The sequence below is a fragment of the Acomys minous genome (genome assembly GCF_964271855.1).
Source record: "Acomys minous genome assembly, chromosome: 11".
Lineage (NCBI taxonomy): Eukaryota > Metazoa > Chordata > Mammalia > Rodentia > Muridae > Acomys > Acomys minous.
In genome coordinates this window covers 83,207,033-83,230,303 of record NC_140492.1, presented here as the reverse complement: position 1 = coordinate 83,230,303, position 23,271 = coordinate 83,207,033, and the positions used below count along the sequence as shown (strand labels likewise).

The 23,271-nt window shown below is 43.4% G+C and overlaps 1 protein-coding gene across 1 annotated transcript in view; it reads left to right on the top strand.

The window, feature by feature from the left end:
- ADGRV1 (adhesion G protein-coupled receptor V1) overlaps window positions 1-23,271 on the top strand; it is a 517,649-nt gene that overhangs the window by 417,741 nt on the left and 76,637 nt on the right. The window contains exon 87 of the mRNA XM_084801946.1: window positions 20,824-20,981. Coding sequence (XP_084658072.1) covers window positions 20,824-20,981 — 158 coding nt within the window. The remainder of the gene's footprint in view (window positions 1-20,823; window positions 20,982-23,271) is intronic.

Sequence of the window (23,271 nt, the reverse complement as noted above, 5' to 3'; positions counted from 1 at the left end):
GTGGCAGGAGGAATTTCCTTTCTGGTCCAGTCTAGTTGATGTTCTGTGTGCTTCTTGTACATTTGTAGGCATCTCTTTCTTTAGAGGAGGGAGAATAGGGGGAAGAGGGAGGGAGAGTGGGACCGGAGGAGGGGAGGGCGGGGCTACAGTTGGGATATGAAGTGGATAAATAAATTCATTAATAAAGTAAGGTAGATCAAAGACATGGAAAAAAACAGGGACTTGTAAAAATTGTTTTTCTGAGTGCATTTAAAAATAGTTTGCTTTCAGCTCACATATTTCACAGTGCTTCCACAGAGGGTGTTGCAGAATTCACATGTTGGCTTATGGTCATCTCTTGAAGAAGTTGTAGACGCCTATTCTGACTGGATTTTTCTTATTTTAGGACTCCAGCAAATTAGTCCAGCATTAAAAAAAAAAAAAAGAGTCATATTTTACAACTTGCCACATGGACGACGCCTATTTAGAATGAGGTAGCCCATTTGAGATAAGTAATAAATTAACTAGTTATTAAATGCATGCGTGTCACAGAGTGGTCATATATTAACAACTGTCACCCAGAATGTCCATTCAGAGTCATCCCAAGTACCCTTGTTCAGAGTAGTAGTGAATGGCTTCTGCTTAGGCAAATGCTGAGATTTGATGGTAGTTACAATGAAATAAAGTCGACTCCGGTTGGAGCAACGTCAGCCTCCAGCAAATACAAAAATCAAATCTCTTGTGCCTCTTAATTATTTTTGAAGGGAAAATTTTTTCCTCGGGACAGGGTCTCTCTGTGTAGCCTTGGTTGTCCTAGACTCTCTTTTTAGACCAGGCTGGCCTCGAACTCACAGCGATCTGCCTGCCTCTGCCTTCCGAGTGCTGGGAGGTGTAGGGACCAACTGAAGATCAGAATAAAAATATAATATATAATAAGGTCTTAGAGCCCTCTCATAAAAAAAGATCTGCTGACTTCAGCTGGCAGACCCAACTCTTCCTCCAACAACATCGTGTGCTCTGATGCAGGGGGTAACTCTGGGTGTGTCCCCCAGATTTTGCAGGCAGTAAACTAAAAACACAACTGCTCAACTATGCAGGGCAATAAGGGCTCATACAGAAACATAATGATCTTGAAGTTTGAGAAATGAAGTAGTAGAATGCTTTCTTCCCCTGAATTTTTTGGTGTATTTCTTGGATAGCAGCTTGCCATCTCAGGGCTACTATTACTTTCTTGGCGACAACAGCACATTGGAAGAAATAAAAATTAACACTGGTCTATTAAACTGGTCTGTTCCTGTTTTGTGGAAGGCATTTCTGGTCTAGTTTACTGTTGGGTCACAGAAAATCTCAGGTCTTGACCTGGTTTCTAAATAGGAGATTTTTTTTTCCCCCTTTCTGACTTCTCTCATAAAATTAGCTCCTCGCAGCACTTCATAGTGACCTTATCTGATTTCATTTCTGCCATAACATTATCATCAGTGCAGTATATGTTTATTTGTATGCAGTGATAACGCCATATTACCTTTGAAGTGTGTGTGTCAGAGTCTAGCCACAGTCCAAGAGGAAGGTGGAGGGCAGTGAGCGAGTTTCCTTCTGTGCATCCTGAGTTCTTCCACACTCAGTTTTGATCTCTGGCTTTGTATCTTGTCTTTTCATCATTGGGCTAAAGGGTCCTGGAAGAAAGCGTTGGTTCAGTGGCCACTTCCTTCCTATGACAGCTGTGACCATTAAATTGTCTGGGCTCTTTCAAAATGTTGTCTAATAGCTCTCCAGTGTTTCTCCATGATTATCTTTCTTTACCCAGACTCCATTGGAGGAGGTTACAAAGTGATGTGCCTGTCTCTCCAGGCCCTCTTTCTAAAATTAGTAAACTATATAGTCCCTGTATCATTTGACAAGTCTGGCATGAATTTTAATTCCGTGTGTTTATTAGTTTTGGCCTCTGCCACCAATCTCAGTATGCACATACACAAATCTTTGGCCTTGAAAGTTTTATGGTCCCAGAGGAACAAAGATTAATCATAATTATATTATCTTCCTGAAAATCTTAAGACCTGCTTCCCTTTTAAAGTGCACACCACAGATGATTCCTGAACCAACAGGAAACAAAACAGATTTTTTTTTTTTGGACTGGTAAACTTTCTTTGTCATTGTCTGGGAAAGGGAGTACAGTACTCCCAAGACTACCAAACTCATTTTCATATCAGGCTGTTAAAGGAAAAGATGTTCTTCTCAATTTTATTTTATTTTATTTTATTTTATTTTATTTTATACAGGGTTTCTCTGTGTTAGCCTTGGCTGTCCTCAACTCCTTTTGTAGACCAGGCTGGCCTCGAACTCACAGCGATCCACCTGCCTCTGCCTCCCGAGTGCTAGGATTACAGTTGTGCACCACCATGCCTGTCTTCTATTTCACTCTTTACTTGAACATTTTGATTTCACCATCCACTTTCTCTGTACACAGCTGCCCTTTCATTCCTCTTGTTCCCATGGTATCTCGGGCAGCTTTGGTACCATACTTAAGAAATTACACAGAAATGCTAAGCCTTTCCAGGCCAGGAGACATATTTTTATCTAATAGCAATTAGCACACTTACATATGTTGTTTACTAAATGCATAAATGAATAAATGGCAACTTCACGTCACAACTGCGTGTTACACAAGTCGGAGACTAAGAACGTTGCCTGTTACATTTCACAGGAGCCACAATTCTCTCATGTTGATAAGAGTTGTACGTCACGATGGGGGAGGGGGATGCGCAGGTGAGCAAACCGAGATGAACGTAGAGTACGTTTTTGGCACCCCACTTCCGGTTCCATCTTAGTTTTGGTTTTTTTTGTTGTTGTTTTTTGGTTTTTGGTTTTTTTTGTTTGTTTGTTTTTGTTTTTTGCTTCTCTTCGCTCATTTTTTAATTTACTTTTTTAGGTTGTGTATAAATATCTTGAGGATCCTTAGTAGTTTATATAAATCATATAATATAAGTAATAAAGAAACTTAAAAGGAGATTCGATTCCTCTTTGCTGAAGAGGAAAGCGAGGGAGGAAACTACCAACAAAGATTTAGCTGTTGTTGCCCGGATCTTGACACAACTTGAAAGGAAATACTCTTTGGCAGGTTGAGCTACTAAGGCAAGATGGAGACTGAGTTGCTTGAGCAGCAAACATTTATTTCTTTTGCTTTTAGAGGCTAGGAATTCTAAGGTGGAACTACAGGCAGACCGGTTGTCTGCAAGGGTGCATTTCTAAGTCAGCCGTTCTCAACCCTCCTAATGCTGTGACCCTTCGGTACAGTTACTCATATTGTGGTGAACACCCCCCGCCCCAAGCCATAAAGTTACTTTTGTTGCTACTCATAACTGTAATTTTGCTACTGTTAAAAATCATAGTGTAAATACCTATGTTTTCCTATGGTCTTAGAGGACAACCATGAAAGGGTATTTGGAACCACCACTCTAGACAGTACTCTTTTTTACTATAACACGCCCCAAAGAGAAAAGCAACTCTCTGGGTTGTTCCTTTGGGATAATAAATAATTCATTCACAAGTACTGTGCCCTAGTAACTTCTAAAGGTCTTGCCTTCAAGTACCTTTGCTTTGTTGGCAGGCCCCTGAGATTCTGCGTGTGTCCTTACACTGTAACTGAGCAGCCACCATGAACACACCTGACCAACTAAGTAACCAGTATCCAAGTATCGAACATCAATCAGCAAAAAATTAAAAGAGGCCATGAATTTGAAACGAAATTAGGAGGAGTTTATCAGAAGGTTTAGAAGGACTGGGAAGGGAGAATGATGTAATTGTGTTAAAACAAAATTTAAAAAGCTGAGAGCCTTCTCACCTTTCTGTGACTTTTAATCTAGGCAGCTTTGGGGGGCATTGGTAGAACAAGCACATTCAATTTTTTAATTTTTATTTTCAAATGACACGTGGGCCTCACATTTAAGGCATTGCTAAGGGGCCTCTATGACCTATGTAGCCCCAGGTGCTAGGTGCCAGGCCACAGGTACTGATCACAGGGAGACCTAGGAAACTTGACCGTCAAAACCACAGTATTAACCAAACATTTGAGTTCCATGGGCAGCGGAAGGTGAGCACAGCTCTCATGGTCCACTCTCAGGGTGTGAGTGGACACAACAGTGCTCCAGCAAGGTACTCAAACCCTACGTGAAAGCTGATGTCTGTCTTGTCTTTCCCACATGTTAGTTCTGTGATAAGCACCTTTGCATACGTTTATTTTTGTGTTAATTCAATAATCCTTCATGAAACACACCACAGAAGCTAAAAGCTTCAGGTGACACTGTAGTTCTTTGAAAATTGTGCATCATTTCTTTCGAGCATATTCCTCAGCCCTCCCAGATCCCCACGTTCCCATCCCATCCAACTTTGTGTCCCTTTTGAATTTTGCCTCCATCAAGGCCAATCTGTGCTCTCCAGATAAGTCTTGCATGTGTGGCCCCTCCACTGGGGCGTGCTTGACTTATCAAAGCCTGCGTTCTTAGGGAAAATGGAGCCGCCCTCCCACAGCAGCTAAAATCACCAGTACCGCCGTGGATAGAGCAGACGCTTCACGCCTGTCTTCACGCTCCACGCTCGCTTCTGGTCTGGCCTGGGCATGCCCAGGTCTGGTTGACATGATCCGTCATGTGAGTTCGTAGGAACAGCTGCTCTTCCTGTAGTCATCCCTGCCTCTGGCTCTCACATTCTTTCTACCCTCCCTGACTGATTCATAGAGTCCTCCCAACAGATCTATGAAAAAAAAATTTTACATTCTCGAGAGGTAGGTCAGAGTCTGCGAGCCATAGCCTCCCCGTTCAGGTCTGATCACACAGCCGCTGAGCAGTGGGCGGGGCCTAGAGGCAGGCCTGTCTGCACCACGGTTCACATCTGTAAGACTCGGCTTCCTTTCTGGCTATCATTTTGTGAAACCGTGCTGTTCTTCTGTCTTCAATTCAAAAGGCCTAGGACAGTGTAGGCTTCGGTGCATTCAAAAGCAGTTAGATCAGCCTCTGTCGAGGAGTCAGACATTGGAGTCTTCAGCCAGGGATCGCATCCAGAGAGCATTTCTCCAGGCCCCTCGCCGCGCACATCCAGGCAGTGAGTCAGGAAGGGCCACCTTGACACTGGCAAGGATCTCATAATTTAAAAAGTACACGGAATCCTCCCAGATGGCATAGGTATAAGATAAGGGAGCTGGCCTCAAGTGAGAACTCCAGCGGATACTATTTAATTAATATTAGATTGTGATACATATTTTAAAGGGAAGAAATTGGGAATGTTCATGAAGAAACATCCTTCATTTTAATGTAGATTTTTGACTACTTGTGTTTCCATCATGTATTACTGAGGACACTTAGAAAGAAATCAGTGCCACGCTGGTGTTCTCATTTCCTTCCACTGCCCCACAGTCCTGTTGTTGAAACTACAGGACTTGAAATAACTTGAGAATAACCTGTTGACAAAAACAAATTCCTTATGATAAAATATTGTTTGGCCAAGGCCAATGGGGGGAGGGGCAGCGCATTGCTAAAAGGGGCTTTTTATAAGAGGCAGAATGTCTGTTTGGCGTCACTGTTCCTTCCGTGTTCCTTCATCATATCTCTAACCAAATAAAACGCATGGCTTTACGTGAGTTTTCTGTTTTATGAAATATGTCATGTGTCAGTAAGGATGGGTTCGTGGGAGGAGCACGCATGGTCTAAGTGAGGTCCTTAGGACTGAGGATCAACCTTGGAAGTGCGCCATGGTGAGGGGTTTGTTATGACTGGCTCACTGCGTCTGCTAGCCCCTGTGAATTCACAAAGCAAATGAAAGCATGCAGAATGCCTTCTCTTTTAAAGGGTTTTAGATCATCAGTAGAATGCAGCCCCTTTTGGTTGCTTTTACCATGGAGTCTGACGTGTTCTTCAGAGCCCGTTACAACACTGAAAGTTAGAAACCAGGTACTGGAGTCAGGCGTGGTGGCGCACGCCTTTAGTCCCAGCACTCTGGAGGCAGAGGCAGGTGGATCTCTGTGAGTTTGAGGCCAGCCTGGTCTACAGAGTGAGTTCCAGGGCAGCCAGGGCTATTACCCAAAGAAAGCCTGTCTCCAAAAGCAAACAAAGAAAGAAAAGCCAGGTACTGGGCAGTCTTCAGTGAACCTTGCTTTGCTTGTTTGCTTTTTAATTTATAATTTAATTACACTATTTCTTCCTTTTCCTTTCCCTCTTCTATACCTTACCGCAAACCTCCATGCTCCCTTCAAATTCACTGGCTCTTTCTTCATTAATTGTTATCGCATGCACATATGTATTTGTATATACCTACGTATTCCTAAATACATCCTGTTCAGTCAGTGTAGTGTTACTTGTATGTACGTTTTCAGGACTGACTGTCTGGCACTGGACAGATAATTCATGTGCTCCTCTCTGGGATGGGCCACCTCTGCCATTCCCAGGTTTACCACATTGGGTGTGATTCTTTATGCAGGGCTGAGGCCTCATGAGGCTTGCTCCTCAGTGTAATGCTTACTTAGCTCATGTTCAGGTGGTGATGCTGGTGACGCTTGACAGGTGTAGCTTCTGATGTTACTAGGAGAGGCAAACGCCTAGTCAAGTCCCTGATCTTTCTGCCCCATCTTCCAGAATATTCCTTGAGGCTTAGGCGTGGGCCTGTTTTGTAGATGTGTCCACGAGCCTCTGCATTTTAATGGCTGTGGTTTTCTGTAGCGTTCTCCATCCTTTGCAAAGAGAAGTTTTCTTGATGCCGGGCGAGAACTATACTTCTCTGTGGGTGCGTTTGTTGCTCATGAAGCAAAACCAAAGCGAGTTCTAAGAGCCTGTGATTCGCGTTTCTGAAGGAAGGAAATGCTCTTTTGTTTTAGTGTGGAGCTCAAGGGGATGGGAGCTTCCAGTGCTGGCTCGCTGACAGTCAGGGCTGAGAAACCACGCTTCTGGAGACAAGCTCCTCCCCCAAGCACCTTTTTGTCCCCATTGGCCTAGAGAGTTGCATGATGGGAAGAGGAGGGCGTCATGGTAGTCAAGCTGCTCAGTTCACTAGGAAAGTGGGTAGAGGGAGAGCTGAGCCCACAGCTGCTGACTGTCCAGGGCCAGATAGCGTCGTCAGCATGTTGAGGTGATCATGGTGTGTTGGACGTGCCTCCTTCAATGCTCCGTAACTGCCCTCTCTCTGAAATGGAAGCAAGTTTCAAAGCGCCACTGTAGAAACCCATGAGCCATAAGGAAAGCCGCTGAGGGAAACCTTGCCTCCTTTCCCTGCTGCAGAGGTGCCGTGGGCACCGGCAGAGGCTCCAATGCGCCTGAGCAACTTCCCAGCTCTGCTCCCAGGAAGTCTTTCTTGATTGGTTGAAAGACTATTTTTCCAGCAAATTCAAAGATTTCCACTTTCCCACCGATACACAAGCCAACGTGACGGATACTCACGTCCCCTAGATACTATTTCATGCCTTTTCTTTTCAATGATGCTTAATTCTAGTCCATATAAGACCACTTTGCCAGAAGGTAGTGGCGCACTCCTTTAATCCCAGCACACGGGAGGCAGAGGCAGGTGGATCTCTGTGAGTTTGAAGTCAGCCTGGTCTACAGAGTGAGTCCAGGACAGCCAAGGCTACACAGAGAAGCCCTATCTCAAAAAAACAAAAAACAAAAAAACCCGAACGAACAAACAAAAAAGTGTGTGTGTGTGTGTGTGTGTGTGTGTGTGTGTGTGTGTGTGTGTTTCATCTTATTCAGAACTGACTCATTTGGCTCTCATTATGCCTATCAGGTAGATTATTCTATTCTTTTAATTTTGTATTTGGGGAAACTGAGGTATGAAAAAGCTAAGTACCATGCCAAATCACAGAGGTAATGAGAAGTCCAGGATTATTCTAAACACTCCGGCCCCAAAGCCTTCCTTTTGAACATTACTCCCTTACAAGCAGAGATAACTCATTCTGCTAGTGGGCTAGTTTCCTTGGTGTTGCTGTAACTAGACACCTACGGAAACCCTTTTTTCTGAAGAAAAGGATTGTTTGGACCCATGGCTGATCTCCGAGCGTGCCAGCCCACTATTGCTAATAAGGTGACGTAGAATAGCTTGTTGTTGGGCTAGAGAGATGGCTCGGTGGTTAAGAGCGCCGCCTGCTCTTCCAGAGGTCCTAAGTTCAATTCCCAGCAACCACATGGTGCCTCAAAACCCATCTATCATGTGATCTGATGCCCTGTTCTGCAGATAAAGCACTCATATACAATAAATAAATCTTAAAAAAAAAAAAAAAGAATACCATAAGGTGCCAGGTGGTATCTAATGGCAGAAGACCATGATTGCCACTCAGAAACCCAGCTAAGAATACTGGCCACACCCAGAAGCGCCTGTAACCATTAACGCTGGCCCTGATTTTCACCAAGTCCCCAGGTAGCTTTCCAGCTGGTGTTCAAGTGGTCAGACATACCAGTAGGTGGGGGGCACTTTAGACTCAAACTAACAGACAGCAAATGCTTCTGCCCACTGCAAGCTGTATCCTCAACAGCAGGATCGTTTCCTTTCTCTATTTAAAGAGAAAGGAGATCACTTGGTACCTGTCTTTCTCCATCGTGTCTGATTTGAGCCGTGTACCTTGGGGCTGCAGTGTTACTTCAGCATCTGTGTGACTCAGTCTCTTGGGTATCCAGGCTTCAGGAAACACGTGTTACTCCTTCCTCGGCACTAGGAGTTTCCCAAAAGGGGGATCAAACGTCAGCCTCAACCGTCCTTGTGTTTAGTTTCCACTTTTGCTTTCTGAAGTTACTATACAGCGTCTACTCAGATGTCCCCTACGTGCTCTGAGCCATATTTTAGCCTGTTTGAAATTTATAAGATACTCTTTATATTGGGACAGTATCATAGCACTCTTTTCTGTTAGAATATATTTTTATTTTTGATCCCAGATCAAAAGATCCCCTTGATGGTTCTAGGGAAACTTTAGGTCCACACACTGAAGATGACCCCAATGCTTGATCTAATATGAGTAAGGAAACTCAATTCAAACTAAAGCCTTGAAAACCAAGGCTCCAATCACAGATGGCCTGTGGGAGTTTTCAAACCGTACACAAGGAGCAGCAATGTGCCGGGTAATGGGTATGGAAATTACTCTCACTTGATCTTTGTACAGTACATATATATGTTGAAATACATATGATTATTGTGTCACTAAAGCCAGGCAACTTTTTAAAATTAATAATATCAATTTTGAAGTAAATTACAACAGAGCTGAGTTTTAGAACTGAGACTTTAACTATCTCATTTTCAACTTGAGATCATGACCATAAAATGGGTGAATAAGTGTTCAGTCCTGTAGAGAGTGCAGTAGGAGTAAGCCAGAGGAATTCAGGGGGCTAATTTCCCAGACACTGTAATATACTTACTATTCTATAAAAATCTACTACTTGATTAAGACCTGAATTATCCTTCTATAAAAAGGATTTCTCCTTTTTGGGACATTAACAACCTTTACTCCGAGGAAATTTCCTCCACAAACATGCATCATTGATTAACCCACAGTGACACTCTTGGAAGCATGGGCCAGTTTTTCGTGGGCTTGAAATAGTGCACACAACGGTCTTATAAGAGTATTTGATAAAAATCACTTCAAAGCCTGCAGACTTTTTGTCATAAAAAGGAAGTACCATTTTTGCTAACATGTCACGCCCTTAATGAATTCGTTGAAATCTCAGACTTTATGTCAGAGAACAAAAACAGGACCTGCATAAAATGAATTAAAAAATTTTAAAACTGAAAAAAGTATAGCATTTGTTGAGTTCAAAACCTACTATACTCTGCCCGTGTAATGTGTATGTAACCTCACACAAAGCTCTGTGGATATGTCAAATATAGAGGCTTGTTAGCCAGAGACTTCCTGTGAAGACAGAGGATGGGATGGATGGATGGATAGATGAGAGAGAGAGAGAGAGAGAGAGAGAGAGAGAGAGAGAGAGGGAGAGTTAGGTAGATAATTTTAACATTAATGTTGTATTTTCACAGTCACCTCTGTAAATCTTCACAAAGTTAGAAAGACCTATCATTTTACCATTATCAGGCAGAAGAAAGCACCACGATTATTCGGGAGCTTGGGAAGAAGAGCTAACAGCAGGGCACCTTTGAATGCTCTAGGACAATGACATTTTCCCAGTGCCAAATGGTTTGGTTTTATGAGAGAACATAGTGCATAAGTACATGCAAAAAATAAGAAGAAGTCAGCTTGACCTCCTTCCTGATGTAGTTCTCAAGGGGCCTGATTCACTGGAAACTACCTGGAGCGAAGCTGGCAAGCTCTGTCCTGTTGATGTGCACAGTGCCATCCCATTCAGGGAACAGTTTGCTCAGCGTTGAGTGCCTGGAGAAACGCCGTATAAGAGCATCGTGGTTTTCAGACTGGTTTTTTTTTCCCCCAACTACGTTACTTCTAACCTGTTAATGCTTCAAGGCTATCATCCGTCTGTGTAACCATCTGTACATATATATCTTGCTTTTTAAAACTGAGACTACATCCCTATCTCTCTTTCCCTGATCTTTCCAGACCTGCAAACATGAGTCCATGTGACACATACAAACGTGAGCTTGAGTCTTGCCATTTGGTCCTCTGGATGCTTTCTGGCATGGTTGTCAGTGTGGCTAACAATGCTCACCAGAGGACAAAGGCAGGCAAGGTGGGTGCATCGTCAGGAGCGGTGCTTCTCAGCCTTCTTAATGCTGTGACCCTTTAAGGCAATTCCTCAGGTGTGGTGACCCCAACCCTGAAGTAGCCTCTGTTTCTACTTCATAACTGGGATTTTTGCCATTGTTAGAAATTGTGATGTGGATAGCTTCTGTTTTTTGTTTTTTCGTTTTTTTTGTTTTTTTTTTTCTGATGGTCTTGGGAGGGTTGTTTGACATACACATTCGACCCACAGGTTAAGAACAGCTGAAACAAAAGCCATGCCTTGTGTGTTGTTCTATTTCATCTGCCTATTTATATTTGACGTTGTTTTCAGTGAGACTTGCTCTGCAGTCTGAGCTGCCTCGGGCTCATGAGCCTCCTTCCTGAGACTCCTGAGTGCTGGAAGTCAAGGCACACACACATCCGCTGTCCTTCTAGCAAGAGCAATGTCTTTTAAAGAAATGTTATGTGAGCGTGGTATGGGAGGCTCCTGCCTAAATCCTTGTATGGAAGTTGAGGCAGGAGGGTTGCTGTGAGTTCAAGGGAGGCCAGAGCTACAGAGTGAGACCCACTGTCAGAAAAACGCAACAGCAGCCAAGTTCCGTTTTCTCCCCCTTTCTTTATTGCTTTACCTACTTGGTATGTGTTAAGTATGGTCCTCGTGTTACTTATAAAATCCCACCAAAGTGAGTGAAAATGTGGAAAGAGGAGAGAGGCTAGAGTCTGGAAACTGAGGCATCCCTACCGATGCTCTAAAAAAAGGGGGGGGGGGATCTAACAGCCTGGAGTTAGCCCCTCTGATCAAGGCTGAGTTCTGTCTCTCAGCTCGTTTCTAACTGCTGGGTTCTTACAAATATCTATACTCCCCCTATACGGCCATGCTCCCCCCAACTTTCTCACACACAGGGAACCGCTTTCAGAAGGTGTGGGAGAGATGAGTGTTGCTTTCTCATGCACGCTCCAGGCCCCGACACCCCTGCCCATCCTTCCCGCCACGCCAAGTCTTTATGCGCTCCTGGTTTGACATGAGCTCTTCTCTTTCTGCAGCCAGAATGCTCAGCCTGCATTTCCCTGGCCTCCTCAGCCTCTGCTTCTCCCTTTCCTGATGGTTTTCTTCTGGGTTCTTCAGGCTGATGGAAGCACCACAGCTCTGAGATCCCTGGCCTTAAGGCCCTTGGCTGCTCTGCCCAAAAAGAGATAATGACTAATTTGTTGATGACATTTAACTACTTCGTGTCCCAGGAGTGCCTAACGAAGTACATTCTCAAGCTTTTATTTTATGTCTATCTCGGTATACACATGTAAAGAGAGAGGAGTGAGGGGAGAAGACACACCTGGGGGATCTTGGGAAAACACAGCCTCTGACTCTGGAGCTCTGTGTTGGGCCAAGAGTTGGCGTGCTTCACAAATTTCCAATTAGTGCTGATACTCCTGGGAAAAGAAATTAGGTTCAGAAGCGCTGTGCTTCTATTGTGGTTATAACCCTCTTGATGGACCATAATGTAGCCAGCTTTATAGGCCCCTCCATTGCCAGCAATGGAGCTGGTATGTGGCTGATGCTGAACTGTTGGCTGGACTTTTATTGAGCTGCACATACAGAATTCTCTTCACGTGCTTTTAAGTGAAAAGCTTTCAAAGAGTGCTGGGACGCAAACAAGGGTGGGGCTGTACACAACTCTCTGTAAAACATTAAAAAGAACAGGTTCCTGTCCTTAAATGAGATGTGGGTATGTTTATCACTATCTTTATTGCACTTTGTAACTAATTTTCAGAATGAACAGGTGATAGCGAATCTATTAATGCTACACACAGCTTGAACCTTTATAACATGGGTGCCATTCCCCTCGTACATGCAGTAAAGCTAGTAAGAATAATATGCTGTTCTGTGTCCAATTTATGTATTGATACAATATCCTGTCTTGCATGTAGCAGTGAGAGCTAAGATGGCAGCGGGAAGAAGATGCTCTGCTTTGTTCCCCTCTGAACTGGTTAAGTCCATAAACTATGCAAACGATCTGCTTCACTGTGTAAGGCTTGCCTGCAGTTAATTGATCCTAAGATTATCTTGGTTTAAAGTTGAACTGTATGCAGGCTATGGGGGCATACACAGGTAGTCGCAGCATGGAGGAGGCCAAAGCAGGAGGATCACACACTTGAACAGAGCCTGGGGTGCATATTGAGTAGCAAACCAATGTGGTTCACAGAGTCAGCCTCTGTCTTAAAGAAACCCCAAGGGCCAAACATGGTGATGCATGCCTTTAATCCCAGCATTCAGGAGGCAGAGGCAGGTGGATCTCTGTGAGTTCAAGGCCAGGCAAACCTTCATAGTAAGATAGGTCCTGTCTCAAACACTCAAAACACAGAAACAAACAGAACCACCCAAAATAAATAAAGCTTAAACATTAAGTAAAATGCATTTTAGAACTAAGTTGATTATGAAAATTACTGTATGCTTTACCACAGAAGGACATGGTAATATGCCTTACAGCTACTAAATCTAAACTATTACTTCCCCAAACAAACCCTGAGACTTCATAAATTTATTCCCATTTCAAGGGCTAGGAACAGGACTATTGACTTAGATTTTATTTACAAATAATGTGCGTCTACATGATGGATACCATCTTTATTCTTTGCCTGATGAAGCCAGTGAACAGAGATACACTTCATTTTCCATACAAAAGCAGAAAAGTTTTCAGGAAGGATAATTATTTATCCTTATCAAATGCCAAATATCCTTTTCTGGATTGATTATCCCTTCCATGAATCTACAGAATAAAGCAAACAGGCTGTCTCCATTACTTTCCAGGTATACTAAGGTTTCAGAATAAATCCACGTGTTCGGAAGGGAAAGGTGGTGGAGATGAGTGGGCCTTTTGCTATGATGCCGTCTCTGAAGATGTGCTAAGGAGAGCTACCCACGGAGACTGGCACAGGGGCCCGTGAGCATCACTGACAGACTTTTGGAGACAGATACTTAGTACTCTTACATTTCCTACATCCTGTCTCATTACCTATGTGACCCAGCTGTGACCTAGATGGCAGCCAGCAGGATGTCATAAGTTTCCCAGCCGGCCGGGGTCAGCTTGTTCTTTAAAATATAATTTAAGTGAGCTCAAGCCCCAACCTTAAGTACAGTGCGTTCCCTGTATCCGGCCCAGTAAGGTCAACGACTCCAAGGAGTGTGTCTCTTTTGAGAAGCTACTGCTTCTGAGCCCCTGACGCAGCTGACTGCATACAGAAGGAGAGAAAGTGAAAGGCCCGTGCCGCACGCACACGTGCTTGTAAAGACTGAGTTAGGTGGCACAGGTGCAAAAACATTTCAGAAAGTATAAAGAGCTGCTAGGGAAGGTGACAACCTCGCTAAACTAGAAAGTGATCTCAGGCTTTGTGAATGCAGAGGGGGGAACTCGGAAGAGGAAAAATCTGAAAATAACGGGATGTGTTTACTTGCTTCATCTGGTTAAAAATAGAGGAAAGAATGGAGTCCTGACCAAAAAAAAAACAAAAACAAAAACATTAACACTGTGTAATAATAAGCCTGAGAAAAACTATGAAAGTTAAAAGGAAAATACCAAAGCCAGTTAAGTGATTGTAAAACCTAAAACAGAAGAGTGTCCAGTGCCCTGAAAGCGAAGGACACCAGACTCCTTTGAAGCTAGTGAGCTGGGAATTTGGGGGGGAAAAAAAAAAAGCTTTGCCAATCTTTTTTTTTTTTAAAGGAAACCCACATGGCCTTCATTTAATTTCCTAGGTTCAGCCCGATCTCTTAAAGCCATAGTTGCCAGTATGTTAGTCAGTTTCCCTGATGTGTGCACGCTGTCATTCTCCTTAGGCTTGCATTCCATTTTTTTCCAGAATTTGTTCCTAATTTAGTTCAGAGAATATTCTGCCACGACACCCATGAATTTCCTACTGCCCCATACTGCTTTCATGTGAGCAAATAGTCAGAGCTACCAGGATTTGGTTTTTATTTTGTTGGAGGGGAAGAAATTCTGGTTGGCAAGACTATTTTTTGAAAGGATAAGGTATAATCCATTTATCTTTGACCCTTATAACATATATCTTACAAATTCCCTTATACCCCAGTAAAAATCCTACTCATACAATATTGCTAAAAATTAGGATAATGCCTATTTTTAAGTTAAATAAGACTTTAAGACAAGAAATTAAGACTGTGTTATAGTTTGGGATATGCAATGCCTTACCCTTCCCTAGACTCTTCCCAAAGGCTGAGTCACAGCAATGGCATGCCCTATCTCCACCAGCACATGGGATTTGCTCTTAAAGGATTTGTTATTTTTTAAATAATTAATTTAATTTTAGTTTATGTGCGTTGATGTGAGAATGTCAGATCTCTTGGAATTGGGGTTACAAGCAGTTGTGAGCTGCCATGTGGGTGCTGAGAATTGAACCTGGGTCCTTTGGAAGAACGGATAGTCCTCTTAACCACCAAGCCATCTCTCCAGTCCAAGGATTTGTTCTTATAGCCCTTAAAGGGAAGCTGGCCAGCTCAAGCATGCAAGACATGGCTCCGGCAGGCCTTGTCCTTCTCTCCCATTCCCTCTGCCTTGTTAAAAAAAAAAAAAAAGTAATAGCCACCAAGGTCTAGTGCTTTATTTAGCCACTTCCTCCTCTTGAGGCAAACTACCAAGATCTAGCTATCAAAGTATTGAAGTCCACCAATAAAAAGCCCCCTTCGGTTCACCTAGTCAGCATGCCCAATCAAGTATCCCACCACATCCTAGCCCATCCTAGCACAGCCCCCCCCTTGTCATCCTCGCTGTCATCGTCCTCCTCCTCCTCCTTAAAAATTACACCTGCAAGGTCATTGGCTACCATTTTCTGCCTGAGTCAGAGAGCAGCCACTTTAATCCCCAACACACACACACACACACACACACACACACACACACACACACACAATATAGGGGCTTTCTGTGAAAAACAGGTGTTCTGGTGTGGTTTGTGCCTAATCCAGGGCTCAGAGAAACCCACTGTGTGTGTGTGTGTGTGTGTGTGTGTGTGTGTGTGTGTGTGTGTGTGTGTTGGGGGGGTATCTCCTTCGGCCATATTTCATTTGTAAATGTTTGTGTGTCAGAAGTATTGCTAGTATTGTAGTTCATGAGACAAGTCCTTGATTTTGTTGGAGGTGGGGAGACAGTGCCACAGTAGACAAGTGTTTGCAAGGGGAAGGGTCTTGAAATACTGGCAGACCACAACAGGAGGAGTTGCCAATCAGAAGTCAGGCGCACACTGACTGTATGGTTGACAAATGTGGGGCGCTCTCAGGGGCCTACCATCCATGGCAGGTCATGTATGATAGGCTTCTGAAGAAACAGAAGAAGGAAAAGTTTAGGATTGTGTCTTCTTTTTTTTAACCCTTTATCTGAATGAACCATCACAGCAACGTGACACAAGGAAGGAGACTCACAAAGAGATGTCTCACAGCAGTGGCATTTGGTCATGGCTTTTCCCCTCCTGAGATGTGCTATAGACACAGTTAAATGTCTATGCAGTTACCTCTGACCTTGCCTGTGGACCAAAGAGCCAAGATGTTGGTTGTTAGGTAGTACTCAGTTTCTGTGGATTAGGAAATCCTGGAAATAGATGGATGCTACTGGGGAGTGTGGATGTTGAACCACATTATTCATCTACCAGTCTCAGGGCACTGTGTTTGAAATGCTGATGCACTTGGCTCAAACCACAACAGATTCAATAGTTCTTCCTAAATTCAACTCTGATGACACTTTTCAGTTAAAAGGCAAGGGAGTGACACACACGTAGATGGTGTCCTTTACCTGAGCTCTAAATCTGTGAGCTGCCATTCAAGGGAAAGATGGCTGCTAGTTGTTGTAAGCACATGTTAAAAGAAATGAAAGGACTTCTTTATATATTTTTGATATTAGACCTTGGTCAGATGTAGGGTTGGTGAAGATCTTTTCCCCGTCTGTAGGCTGTCGCTTTGTTCTGTTGACAGTGTCTCCTGCCTTACAGAAGCTTCTTAGCCTCATGAGGTCCCATTTATTAATTGTTGACCTTAAGGCCTGGGCTGTTGGTGTTCTGTTCAGGAAGTTGTCTCCTGTGCCAATGTGTTCCAGGCTCTGTCCCACTTTTTCTTCTAACTGATTTAATGTCTCTAGTTTTATGTTGAGGTCTTTAATCCACTCAGACTTGAGTTTTGTGCATGGTGACAAATATGGGTCTAATTGCATTTTTCTACATGTAGACATCCAGTTTACAGCACCATTTGTGGGAGATGCTATCCTTTTTCCATTGAATAGATTTGTCTTCTTTGTCTAAAATCAAGTGTGTGGATTCATTCCTGGGTCTTCGATTCGATTCCATTGATCAACCAGCCTATTGCTGTGCCAGTACCATGCTGTTTTAATTACTGTTGCTATATAGTACAGCTTGAGATCAGGAATGGAGATTCCTCCAGAGGATCTTTTATTGTATAGGATTGTTTCAGCTATTCTTTTTTTTTTTTTTTTTTTTTTTTTTGTATTTCCATATGAAGTTGAGAATTGATCTTTCAATGTCTTTTAAAAATTGTGTAGGTATTTTGATAAGGATTGCATTGAATCTGTAAATTGCTTTTGGTAAGATGGCCATGTTTACTATATTAATTCTCCCAATCCATGAATTCCATCTTCTGAAAGAACTCAATAAATTAAACACCACCAAACCAAATAACCCAATTAAGAAATGAGGCTTAGAACTAAACAGATAATTCTCAACAGAGGAATATCAAATGGCTGAGAAACAAAGAAATGCTCAACATCTTTAGTCATCAGAGAAATGCAAATCAAAATGACTCTGAGATTGCATCTTACACCCATCAGAATTGCTAAGATAAAAATTTCAAGTGACACCACATGCTGGCAAGGATGTGGAGAGAGAGGAACACTCCTTCATTGCTAGTGGGAATGCAAACTTGTACAACCACTTTGGAAATCTATCTGGCACTTTCTCAGAAAACTGGGACTAGGGCTTCCTCTAGACTCAGCTATTCCACTCCTTGGAATATACCCAGAAAATGCTCCCGCACACAAGGACATATGCTCAACCATGTTCACAGCAGCCTTATTCATAATAGCCAGAACCTGGAAACAGCCTAAATGTCCCTCAGTTGAAGAATGGATAAAGAAACTGTGGTACATTTCCACTATGGAATACTACTCAGCTATGAAAAACAAGGAAATCCCGAAATCTGTGGACAAATTGATGGAACTAGAAATGATCATACTGAGTGAGTTAACCCAGAAGCAGAAAGACTCACATGGTATATACTCACTTATAATTGGACACTAGTCCAAAAGGTATGTCCCATGAAAGTATCCACTTACCAGGAGATTGGGAGAAATGTGAGGACATCCTACTGAGACTCTAGGTAAGAAAATATAGGAGATGGGGAAATAGAAGGATCCAGAGGGTCTTAAAAACCTACAAGAAGAACATCGTAATGGTGGATCACGGCCCGGGGGGAGGGTCTGCTCAAACTATTGCACTAACCAAGGACAATACAAGTAGTAAGCATTGAACCTCTACTCAGATCTAGTCAATGGACAGGACATTCACCACTGTTATGTGGAGAGCAAGGGACTAACTTGCACATGAACTCTAGTGCCCCATATTTGATGACCTCCCCTTGGTGGGGAAGCCTGGTGGCATTCAAATAAAGAATAAGCAGGCTACCATGATGAGACTTGATAGTCTATGGCCATAAAGTGGGGGAGGAGGTCCCGTTCAGTCATAGACCTAAGGAAGGGGAATAGGGTGAAAGCAGGAGGGAGGGAGGAACAAGAAGATACAAGTGATGGGATAACAATTGTGTTGTAATCTGAATAAGTTAATTTTAAAAACCCAAAAAACAAAACAAAAAAAATGAGAAGACAAAAGCACTGCTTTTACAGAAATAGATTTAGTATCAAAAGGAAATGCTGTGTAGTGTCTACAGACATTAGAAAGTCTCAGAAGAGGACATTGGATCCTCTGGAGCTAGTGTTACAGGTGGTTGTGAGCCACCCAACAAGGATGCTAGGAACCAAACTTGTGTCCTCTTTAACACAGTACATTCTTCCAACTGTGGAACCACTTCTCCAGCTTCCTCATTTAAACTTTTGGGAGAGACACTCTTTTTCCAAGTTGGAAAAATGAGTGTTTAGCCAACTATCTAGATTTTGTATTTTTACTTGTTTGTTTTTCCAACATAATATTTTTATTGACTACTTGGGAATGTTATACAGTGTACCCTGATAACAGTTGCTTCCTATTCCTCCCAGGTCCGCCCTCCCACCTTTGTGTCCCCCTCCCAAAAAATACTAAGTCCAATTTGTGTTCCACATACACTCATTGGAACATGGCATTTTAAGATTTTCTTCTAAACATATTTTTTCCTTGCCCTTTCTTAAAAGTTTACTATGGCAATAATATAATGTAGGCTTACAAATATTATGTATCAAAAAAAAAAAAGAATGTTGGGAAAAAATAAAAAGGACACACTCTCAATGTCCCAAGAAGATTCCCTTCAAAATGAAAGGTTTTCATTTCACAGGAAACTGGGGCACAGTAAAACCAGGCTAGTGTCGATGCCAGGGTAAAGAATCCTCAAATTTGGGTAAATAGTGTGTGTGTGTGTGTGTGTGTGTGTGTGTGTGTGTGTGTGTGTGTGTGTGTGTGTGTGTATTCATTTATGTGTCAGTACACATGTGGAGACAGTAGCCATCCTTGAGTGTTGTTGTTCCTCAAGACTTCTCTGTCTTTTTTGAGACAGGTTCTCTCATTGGCTAGTAGCTTGCCAATTAGGCTAGGCTGGCTGGGTGACAAGCCCTAGGATGTGCCTGCCTCCTCTCCAGGGCTGGGATTATAAACTCAGGGCACCAGACCAAGCCTTTATGTGTGTGCTGAGGATGCCAGACAGGGCCATGTGCTTTCTGAGAAAGCACTTTTCCAACTGAGCCAGCTCCCCATCCCCCAGCCTTCATGTCCCAGCATGCTCCTCACTGGGGTGTTTAGGAAGATGGAGCTCCTAGAAGCAAGATAAAGAAATGCTGTTTCTTAAGTCTAGAAACACTTAAGAAAAGCTTCCTAGTGTTTAGTAAACTAATTCAGTAAATTGTTTTCATAACTGATTTTATTGTGGGTGCCATTGTAATTTTAATTAAAAAATGAAGGTGTAGAAAGGTTAAATATTCCTAAAGTCTGTTGTTAAAACTGCAGTGAAAAACTTCAATATGACTGGAATCCTGAAGCCAGATATACTGACTCTGTATCTTCCCATACACCCTTTAAAATGACATACATGTGCTCTGAATCTCTGGAGTCCATAGGATGCAAAGATCAGATTCATTTGACAGGCATATTTGGAAACTTTCTCATTTTCGCAAGAGATGATCTCACCACAGACCCTCCTTGGTGAAGTGCAGATAGACCCCTGTAGCCTCTTCTCTATGACAGCTTTAGTTCATTAAGCCAAAATTCACTTTTGCCAGCATCTAGATACAAAGAGCTAGTGGAAAGTGCTAAAAGGATGAAGTATGGAAAGTGTATGGATGGATGGATAGAGGGAAGGATGGATGGATGGAGGGAGGGAGGGAGGGAGGGAGGGAAAGATGGATGGATTGAGGGACTGAAGGATGAATGGATGGAGGGAGGGAGGGACTGAAGGATGGATGGATGGATGAAGGGAGGGAGATATGGAGGGAGGGAGGGACTGAAGGATGAATGGATGGAGGGAGGGAGGGAGGGAGGGAGGGACTGAAGGATGGATGGATGAAGGGAGGGAGGGACTGAAGGATGGGTGAATGGAGTGAGGGACTGAAGGATGGATGGATGGATGGAGGGAGGGACTGAAGGATGGATGGAGGGAGGGAGAGATAGATGAAGGGAGGGAGGGACTGAAGGATGGATGGAGGGAGGGAGAGATGGATGGAGGGAGGGAGGGAGGAAGGGAAAGAGGGAGGGAGGGAGGGACTGAAGGATGGATGGAGGGAGGGAGCGGGGGAGAGATGGATGAAGGGAGGGAGGGACTGAAGAATGGATGGAGGGAGGGAGGGAGAGAGGGAGAGATGGATGAAGGGAGGGAGGGACTAAAAGATGGAGGGAGGGAGGGAGAGAGGGATGGAGGGAGGGAGGAATGGACGAATCTTGATGTTGTGCCTGTCTGAGTTCCTGCTTGTCTTTTTTTCCAGATGCTTCATTCCAAACATCTATGCTGCTCTGTTCACGGCTGCTCTCGTTCCTCTGATGTGCCTCGTGGTGGTGTTCGTGGTGTTCATTCATGCCTACCAGCTGAAGCCGCAGTGGAAAGGCTACGACGACGTCTTCAGAGGACGAACAAACGCAGCAGGTTGGAAGGAACTGTTTTTGCATTTTAGAGATGAAAATTTCTCCAGGGGGTTAATGCCATGGGGGTTTTTTGGTTTTGATTTTTGTTTGTTTGTTTGGCATTTTTGTTGTTTTGCCTTGTTTTTAAATGAAATAAGAGGATGAAACTAGGTTCAGATTTGAGCACTTAGCTCGGCCTTGAACTAAGCTAAGCTTTCTGCTGCCTTCTGCTTGGAACTTCCTGGCAGCTTTCCGCCCTCAGGGCCTGTGGATTTTACTGCTGTTTCCAGTTTCCCTTAAGGTGTCCCCGTCCAGGCCAGTGAGTCACCGGCTTCGGGAAGGACTTTCCAGGCTTTCCCCAACTTAAGCAATAACAACCTGCAGTCAGCCTGTGAACTCACTTCACTTCCTGGATTCTGAGACCTCAGCGTCACGCGAACCTCTGGTGGTGCTTGGGAGCACTGGATTTTGCATGTGGCCTTCTTTCTGATCGTGCTGACAGACGTCTTAAAAACATGTGTAATCAGACAGCTTCATAAGTGGCTACACATGTTGGCTTACTTAACAGTGCAAATCTTTCCAGCTCAAACTGGCTCGGCGCTGTGGCTCATTTTTTCCCTTTGAATCATGCTCAGCACAGATTTGTATGATCGGACTCCTCTTTGTTGTCCTTAAAGTTTCCTAGGAATTTCCTTAACTAGGAACAATATCTATAATACACACACACACACACACACACACACACACACACACACACACACACTCACACATACACACACACACACATATACACCCCTATGGACAGAAAATGTCACTTACACTGTGTGAGTACCTGAGCAATTGAGGGGAGACTTATGAACTGGGAAGGACATCTCTTGGGTTGGTGGTCTTCTCTTTTCTGGACATTCAAATCTAATGTCCAGTGAGGAGCCATCTTGGAGAATTAATCACGTTTCAGGTACTTGTGAGATTTTAAGCAGGTACCATCCAGGAAGTCCCTGAAGTCATGTCCAACACATTGTCAAGGACTTAGTAGATGTTGTCACTTAACAGATGTGTGTGACATGAGAGGCGTTTCTTGGCCCCTAAGTTTTTCAGGCGGCAAAAGGATTTTGCACGGCTGATGAGCAGAAGTCTCGTGGTGTTCTCCTGGTAGCTGTGGGGCCTTGGAACCTTGCCGTCTCTTCTCCCATCTCTCATTTGGCATAATAATTTATACATAGATGTATTTGTGATCATGAGTAGCCTTAAATTCAGCAATAGAAGGGTAATATTGATGTAAGAGTACTAGCTTTTCTTAGTTCCTAGAATGTTTTTACTCAGCATGATTCATTGTAGTAAAATGCCCATTATGTTTTAAAAGGAAAGTCTTTTTTTTTTTTTTGTCTTGAATAATTTTTTTTGTTTAGTCACAAAGTAAAAGTGCCAGTACTGTTAGGTATGGCGGCACATGCCTTTAACCTAGCACTTGGGAGGCAAAGGCAGGTAGATCTCTTTGAGTTCAAGGCCAGCTTGGTCAACATATTGAGTTCCAGGCCACCCAGGGCAATGTAGAGACCCTGGAGGGGGGTTGACAGACAGACAGACAGTCAGAGTCAGGGAGAGAGAGAAAGGGAGAAAGAGGAAAAAAAAAACGCCAGTGTATCCATCTTCTCAGTGGTAAAGATATGAAGACATAACAAAGTCAGCTAACTCAAAGACCTAAGTCTCCCTCACACTTCCTGGACTTGTTCCAGCACCATCTAGTAACCCTGGTTATTAGAACACAGAGCTCTCACGCATTGAGCATGATGGTAGATGAGCCACCACCGTTGTATCTCAACTAGGGTACCTCTGCTGGGAAATACAGTAACATTGCTTTATTGTAAAGCAATATTTATGAGGTTTCCTAATGCAAAACATTTATGGGGTTTCTGATGATAATCTAGTTGGATTACTTACTGCCTCATACCTGGGCTCTTTACATCTTCCCCTCCCCCATCTCCCCCCTCCCTTCCCCACCCCCCATCCTCCTCAACAACGTAGTCACCTATAGTTCAAAATTGTGTAGTGACTATTTTCACTCTCCAGCTTTGAGTTTTCTCACTGCCTAAAACAAACAAAAGTCCCGTCTCTGTAGCCTACAACAGTCCTCATAACCCACCACTCACCCATAAATTAGTTACTGCTTGTCTGACACTCTGACACTGTCAATCCTGCTCTGTCCTAAAGCTGGCTGAAAGAGGCATCTTTGCCCTGTAAGGAACCCTGTTAAATGAGATAGGGACTTCTGAGTGAATGAGAGAAAGAGGTAGATGTGCTTTATCACACTC